This window comes from Euprymna scolopes, chromosome 20 (assembly GCF_053919585.1).
Source record: "Euprymna scolopes isolate OS-2025 chromosome 20, ASM5391958v1, whole genome shotgun sequence".
NCBI classification, from domain to species: domain Eukaryota; kingdom Metazoa; phylum Mollusca; class Cephalopoda; order Sepiida; family Sepiolidae; genus Euprymna; species Euprymna scolopes.
The window spans coordinates 1,355,094-1,363,999 of NC_136501.1; the positions used below are offsets into that span (position 1 = coordinate 1,355,094).

Below are 8,906 nucleotides of genomic sequence, written 5' to 3' on the forward strand. Positions count from 1 at the left end.
CTGCGTTTTCGGTGTGCCCATGTTCCCAGTGGAAACGGGATTATTGAGCGCAATCACAGAACTGTTAAGACAATCGCAGCGCGGAAGGGGTGTACGGTACCTGAAGCAGTCTATTGGTACAACGTCACCCCTAAGGACGATGTTTCACCCTCCACTGCGCCAGCCAACGCGCTACATACATACCGTGTCAGGGTGAGAGGTTTGGAGAGCAGCTCACTACCTGAACCGGAGCCACCACAAAAGAACATAAAAGAAGGAGATGTCGTCTGGGTTAAAAAACCCAGAGGCCAGTGCACGACTCGCTACGGAACCGGTCATGTCGCTGAAGTGATCAGCCCGCAGGCGGTGCGAGTTGATGGAGTACCTCGTCATATTAAAGACTTAAGATCAGTATTCAAAACGCAGCTGCCGCTTGACGAAGATAGTGAAATTGAATCCGTGACCAGCGACCCATCATTCTGGTTCATGACGGCTTCAACGCACAGCGACACTGAGAGTGGTAGCCGTCAAAGTACTGACTCTCCTGCTGATGATGAAGACCCGGACAGTGATACTGCGATGCTCAGCTTTAGGTTCGCCGACCTTCGTGTCACGGAAGACAGCGCAGACGATGATGAAGCCCCGAATCCCCCTCTCCGAAGAAGCACTCGAAGAAAAAGGCCACCGCCTCCCTGCTCTTTCTGTGATAATGAGATCAGGGGGGAGTGTGTAATAAATTGCGAACAGACGGGCTTACCTGACAAACGCTCGAGGTGTGCACTCTGCAAAGCGGGCACGTCCAAAGAAAAATGGCAAGATGGCGGCGGCCGGTTAATATTGCCAAGTAATCACGCAAAATCTCGTGTTCTCTCGCACACACGAGAGTTCAGCTTAGCATAAAAACGGGTCACTGTGAGCAAGAAGGGGGAAGGAAAAACGTAGTCAAGACAAAGACGACGCTTCTGACGACTGAGAAGAAAAAAGAAGAAAAAGAGCAAGAAGTAGAAGAGGAAGAAGAGAACGATACATGAGAAGACGAGGTGTGTGCGGTTTTGAGTAAATCGAAACAGACAGAAAAAAAAACTCTGATTACAAAATATTCGTTTGCTAACAATCATTTCAACTATTCTAAGCCACTTTAGGCGAATTATATGAATTGCAGTTAAAACACGGAAGCATCGAAAATGAGGTCATTAATTTACAAGGGACAAAATCGTTGAAATCACCGAAAAGGTAAAATCATTGTGTGTAATAATTAAAAAAAACAAACAAACAAACAATGACAACGTTAAACTACTCTTATTTGCTCGATTAATTCATATTTTTGCTTATAAAATAAAGTATTTTACTATTTTCCAATATTTTCAGGTTTCGATGTTGTTTTAATAAATATTAAAGAATTAATTTATGCTTGTATAACGAATCTCCCTCTCACACATAAACATGGCTGCCGTCAACAGCAAAAGTTCTACACAATGTCATTTATCAACGAAAATCAAACAAGTTCCAATTTTAAAAGATGTTTCTGCTGAATTATTCCGAGAGAATATTTATCTCAAGGTAAGAAAAATAACTTTCCTGACATGTGTCTATTTGTCAAATGCTTGCGTAATTAGTAAACTGTTTACAGTGCGAGAGAAGCAAGCGTGCGATATGATTTTTGTTTGGAACTTAGTTTTTATTTACTAGCAGGGAGACGCGATGTTGTCCAGGATTGAATATGGAATATAATGTCTTAAGATGCTTGTGCAGTTTACGGGTCGTGCTATTTTGTAGATAGGCTTTTAAAGTTAAATTAAATTTTTACGATATCTTTTGTTTATTAAATTGTTAGGTGAAAGTGCAGAAGAGTTACAAAACGCCCTTCCTTGCTCATGTTAAGAATGGCTTTCTAAATAATAACGTTATTTCAGCATGATTCATAAACGGCACAAGTACAAAAAAGTGCAGCTAAAAAATATAATCGATATATAAATAAATCAGACCCGAAAACCTACAAAAGTCGTCATTTTAAAGGTTAGTGTTTAGTTGTCGCAGTAAAGTAAACATTTACCAAAAATATAAAGGCATTAATTTGCATATGAGAGGAGTAGCTGCGTTAACTTTAGAAAATGATCTTCAGTCTGTAGTGGAATTAGACATAAATAGATGGCAACATTTAATGTTACTAAGACAAGCTCCTTTTCTTCAAACATCATAAAGAACCTTTCCAACCCATGATTGGCACAAATAATAACATGCTAGCTGAGAGTTCCTCATTTAAACTACTAGACCCAGCATTCACAGGTAACATGAATTGGAACAAGTATATAGAAGGCATTGCCAAGGTTGCTGCTAAGAAGATGAGCTCCCTCTACCACGCTAGAAAACTAACTTCACGAGGGAAGAGAGACAGACCCAATTCAAATATTTATATATATATTATAGCAATCTTTTACTTACCAGAACTCAATGTGGAGGGGTGAAACGATGGAATTCAGTGTGCCAGTTGTTCAAGCAAGAAATTGGTAACCAACTCGAATGAAGGTCAGAGTCTAGTTAGTAATCGCGACAAAATAGGTGGGCCGATTTTATTTACCTTTTTGCTATTATTATTATTATTATTATTATTATTAGTATATTTTCCCTCTATTATCCCACCACACCAATCGTCCACATCCTAATCTTTTTTTTGATCTTTTTAACCACCTCCATAAACTCTGCTACCCTTTCCTTATACCTCTGCCTTATACCCCAACCCCCTCCCTATACATCTAATAACAGGGCAACCCTAGGATTATTATTACATATTATCTAATATATATTTGTACTCTGAAATTTATTATTATAGCCTTACAACTACCCACCCCATAACTTGCTCCTTTAACTCACCTCCGGACCTCGCCTCACTAAATTAAAACCCTGATGCACGACGCCCCATGTAATCACTTTTGTTCAATCCTGTTTAGAATACACTCTTTTGCCTTAAGTTATCATCGTAATATTCCTCTTGAAATTATACACCGTCTCAAAGTGATGTTGTATCTGTCAATAAAATGCCCCTGCATAGATAATAGGCATCTTACACACTGATAAAATAGAATTATTACCCATCCACACTATACCTCCCCCTAAGCCTTAAAACATAAAACTACATACATTTAAGACTATGATAGAGACCCTATACACCTTTTTCCATTGCACTCTATATAATACGCTCCTCCTTTATCTTAGAATTCGATATAACTCCCCTCAACATCATCAATAATTTTATTAATTTATTTCATTCCTGATGGATCCCTCGCTAGACGTCGCATCCCCATTATGTTACCTAGCATCTTCTCTACTCTTCTGATGAGAAGCATTAGGCTTTGAAATGCCTTGGCATAAAGAGTCCCCTTTATCCTCCAACTAAATATTTGTATACCTTTATTGAATAAATGAACCATTCTATATTTACCAATATATAGTTTTTGTGACTTTATTTTCCATTCCTATTGTTCTCCTATATATATATATATATATATATAGTGAATAAATGACAAAAATCTATATTCCAAAATTCATGATGTTGACCATCTTATAATTTATTCCTTTAATTTAGTTGACATTTACAATTCTTGACAGTATCTGTTTCATAGCACAAAATCAATCACTTAATTATGATATCAATCAGTGAATCTATTATGCCCTTAACTCATCAAAAAAGATAGTAGCAATCAATCTGTCAAAAGGAAATAAAGTGTGATTTAACATGATTAAAATCCAAAGATTTGAATTCAAAATGGCGTAATGGAAACATATTAAAGGTATATGCAGCTTCTCTTCCAATTTTTGGATTTTAATCACCTACTGGATGCCAAACATTCATCTGCTAACTCAGATATTCCAAAAGGCGCTTACATTGAATAGATGTCATCTCTACAACATAATCAACTTACCTGAATTGATTTTTTTAATAAGTTTTAAAATAAAGCTGTAGTGTTGGTTTCTTTAGGGCGACACTTTTATCATTTCACCCTGTATATAAGACCTTAGTATTTGTTTAGTTTAATGATGTCTTGATAGATTGAAGAGAAATATTAAAAAAAAAAATGTCCTGAACTATTTAAAAAATTTTTTTTACAGAGGAAACCCGTTGTATTACGAGGTTTTGATATTGGAGAATGCGTTGGTAAATGGACTCCAGAATATCTTATTGCCAATGCTGAGGACAAACCAGTAAATGTTCATGTTTCTTCTACTCCACAAATGGATTTTATAAACAAAAATTTTCTATATAGGTAAGTAATATATTTAAAAAAAAAAAAAAAAAAAAAGACCTGTTGGGTCACTCATTGAGTCTGGATTGAATTATTTCAATCAGTGAAAAAAATGTTTATAACAAATATTATTTTCTTATGAGTTTAGAAACTTCAATTTCTTTTTAAAAGAAAAGGAGAAATTTTCATGGTCAATGCTCGTCTGAATTCCAATCTATGGTCCCCGCTTGCCAAACTTTCACAAAAAACACTCAACTAGCTAAAACCACTATATATGATTTTCCCCACTCTCTATCTGTGCCTAAATGTAGATGCAGATTCCATGAACACAGCTTCTTTCCCAGAATTGCCCTCCTTTGGAACACTGTTCTGCTGGTATGCATCCCAACTGAATACAACGTGGTAGCCTTCAAATCTAATATAAACAAGTTCCTGTTAGGCCATCTTCATAAATAAACAAATTCCATCCAATTTACATCATTAAGGATTACTTCACTACCACCTTACACTCATTAACACTTATCTATGAGTGTCTTTCAGGCCTTGATAAGCGGTGACCCCAAAGTAAAAAACAAAACTGGCAGTACATACTCCGTCCTGTAGTCCAATGGTATCACTAAGGTAACAAAACTTCTCAACAATCTTAAATTGCTTCACCATTCAAATACACTTTCACCATTCAAATACATTTTCACCATTCAAATATACTTTCACCATTCAAATATACTTTCACCATTCAAATATACTTTCACCATTCAAATATACTTTCACCATTCAAATATACTTTCACCATTCAAATATAGTTTCACCATTCAAATATAGTTTCACCATTCAAATATACTTTCACCATTCAAATATACTTTCACCGTTCAAATACACTTTAACCATTCAAATATACTTTCACCATTCAAATATACTTTCACCATTCAAATACATTTTCACCATTCAAATACACTTTCACCATTCAAATATACTTTCACCATTCAAGTACACTTTCACCATTCAAATATAGTTTCACCATTCAAATACATTTTCACCATTCAAATACACTTTCACCATTCAAATATACTTTCACCATTCAAATACACTTTCACCATTCAAATATACTTTCACCATTCAAGTACACTTTCACCATTCAAATATAGTTTCACCATTCAAATACATTTTCACCATTCAAATACATTTTCACCATTCAAATATACTTTCACCATTCAAATATACTTTCACCATTCAAATACATTTTCACCATTCAAATATACTTTCACCATTCAAATATACTTTCACCATTCAAATACACTTTCACCATTCAAATATACTTTCACCATTCAAATATACTTTCACCATTCAAATACATTTTCACCATTCAAATATACTTTCACCATTCAAATATACTTTCACCATTCAAATACATTTTCACCATTCAAATATACTTTCACCATTCAAATATACTTTCACCATTCAAATACATTTTCACCATTCAAATATACTTTCACCATTCAAATACACTTTCACCATTCAAATATACTTTCACCATTCAAATATACTTTCACCATTCAAATACATTTTCATCATTCAAATACATTTTCACCATTCAAATATACTTTCACCATTCAAATACACTTTCACCATTCAAATATACTTTCACCATTCAAATATACTTTCACCATTCAAATATACTTTCACCATTCAAATATACTTTCACCATTCAAATATACTTTCACCATTCAAATATACTTTCACCATTCAAATACATTTTCACCATTCAAATATACTTTCACCATTCAAATATACTTTCACCATTCAAATATACTTTCACCATTCAAATATACTTTCACCATTCAAATATACTTTCACCATTCAAATATACTTTCACCATTCAAATACATTTTCACCATTCAAATATACTTTCACCGTTCAAATACACTTTCACCGTTCAAATATACTTTCACCATTCAAATATACTTTCACCATTCAAATATACTTTCACCATTCAAATATACTTTCACCATTCAAATATACTTTCACCATTCAAATATACTTTCACCATTCAAATATACTTTCACCATTCAAATACATTTTCACCATTCAAATATACTTTCACCATTCAAATACACTTTCACCATTCAAATATATTTTCACCATTCAAATATACTTTCACCATTCAAATACATTTTCATCATTCAAATACATTTTCACCATTCAAATATACTTTCACCATTCAAATACACTTTCACCATTCAAATATACTTTCACCATTCAAATATACTTTCACCATTCAAATATACTTTCACCATTCAAATATACTTTCACCATTCAAATACATTTTCACCATTCAAATATACTTTCACCATTCAAATATACTTTCACCATTCAAATATACTTTCACCATTCAAATATACTTTCACCATTCAAATACATTTTCACCATTCAAATATACTTTCACCATTCAAATATACTTTCATCATTCAAATATACTTTCACCATTCAAATATACTTTCACCATTCAAATATACTTTCACCATTCAAATATACTTTCACCATTCAAATATACTTTCACCATTCAAATACATTTTCACCATTCAAATATACTTTCACCATTCAAATATACTTTCACCATTCAAATATACTTTCACCATTCAAATATACTTTCACCATTCAAATATACTTTCACCATTCAAATACATTTTCACCATTCAAATATACTTTCACCATTCAAATATACTTTCACCATTCAAATATACTTTCACCATTCAAATATACTTTCACCATTCAAATATACTTTCACCATTCAAATATACTTTCACCATTCAAATACATTTTCACCATTCAAATATACTTTCACCATTCAAATATACTTTCACCATTCAAATATACTTTCACCATTCAAATATACTTTCACCATTCAAATATACTTTCACCATTCAAATATACTTTCACCATTCAAATATACTTTCACCATTCAAATACATTTTCACCATTCAAATATACTTTCACCATTCAAATACACTTTCACCATTCAAATATATTTTCACCATTCAAATATACTTTCACCATTCAAATATACTTTCACCATTCAAATATACTTTCACCATTCAAATATATTTTCACCATTCAAATATACTTTCACCATTCAAATATACTTTCACCATTCAAATATACTTTCACCATTCAAATATACTTTCACCATTCAAATACATTTTCACCATTCAAATATACTTTCACCATTCAAATACACTTTCACCATTCAAATATATTTTCATTATTCAAATATACTTTCACCATTCAAATACATTTTCACCATTCAAATATACTTTCACCATTCAAATATACTTTCACCATTCAAATATACTTTCACCATTCAAATATACTTTCACCATTCAAATACATTTTCACCATTCAAATATACTTTCACCATTCAAATACACTTTCACCATTCAAATATATTTTCACCATTCAAATATACTTTCACCATTCAAATACATTTTCACCATTCAAATATACTTTCACCATTCAAATATACTTTCACCATTCAAATATACTTTCACCATTCAAATACACTTTCACCATTCAAATATACTTTCACCATTCAAATACATTTTCACCATTCAAATATACTTTCACCATTCAAATACATTTTCACCATTCAAATATACTTTCACCATTCAAATATACTTTCACCATTAAAATATACTTTCACCATTCAAATATACTTTCACCGTTCAAATACACTTTCACCATTCAAATATACTTTCACCATTCAAATATACTTTCACCATTCAAATATACTTTCACCATTCAAATATACTTTTACCATTCAAATACATTTTCACCATTCAAATACACTTTCACCATTCAAATATACTTTCATCATTCAAATACATTTTCACCATTCAAATACACTTTAACCATTCAAATATACTTTCACCATTCAAATACATTTTCACCATTCAAATATACTTTCACCATTCAAATATACTTTCATCATTCAAATACACTTTCACCATTCAAATATACTTTCACCATTCAAATATACTTTCACCATTCAAATACACTTTCACCATTCAAATATACTTTCACCATTCAAATACATTTTCACCATTCAAATATACTTTCACCATTCAAATATACTTTCACCATTCAAATATACTTTCACCATTCAAATATACTTTCACCATTCAAATACATTTTCACCATTCAAATACACTTTCACCATTCAAATATACTTTCACCATTCAAATACATTTTCACCATTCAAATATACTTTCACCATTCAAATATACTTTCACCATTCAAATACACTTTCACCATTCAAATATACTTTCACCATTCAAATATACTTTCACCATTCAAATACATTTTCACCATTCAAATATACTTTCACCATTCAAATATACTTTCACCATTAAAATATACTTTCACCATTCAAATATACTTTCACCATTCAAATACATTTTCACCATTCAAATATACTTTCACCATTCAAATACACTTTCACCATTCAAATATATTTTCACCATTCAAATATACTTTCACCATTCAAATACATTTTCACCATTCAAATATACTTTCACCATTCAAATATACTTTCACCCTTCAAATATACTTTCACCATTCAAATACATTTTCATCATTCAAATACATTTTCACCATTCAAATATACTTTCACCATTCAAATATACTTTCACC

General features: G+C 32.1%; 1 protein-coding gene across 2 annotated transcripts in view; it reads left to right on the top strand.

Annotated features, from left to right (window-relative positions):
* The first annotated feature begins 771 nt into the window (after positions 1–771).
* Positions 772–8,906, top strand: part of LOC145241285 (tRNA wybutosine-synthesizing protein 5-like) — a 45,773-nt gene continuing 37,638 nt past the window's right edge. Inside the window, exons 1-3 of one of the 2 annotated variants that reach the window (XM_080104028.1) lie at positions 772–1,212; positions 1,348–1,539; positions 4,087–4,241. In XM_080104028.1, coding sequence (XP_079960154.1) covers positions 1,423–1,539; positions 4,087–4,241 — 272 coding nt within the window. In that variant the 5' untranslated portion in view covers positions 772–1,212; positions 1,348–1,422. The other variant, XM_080104029.1, reaches the window with a different exon arrangement.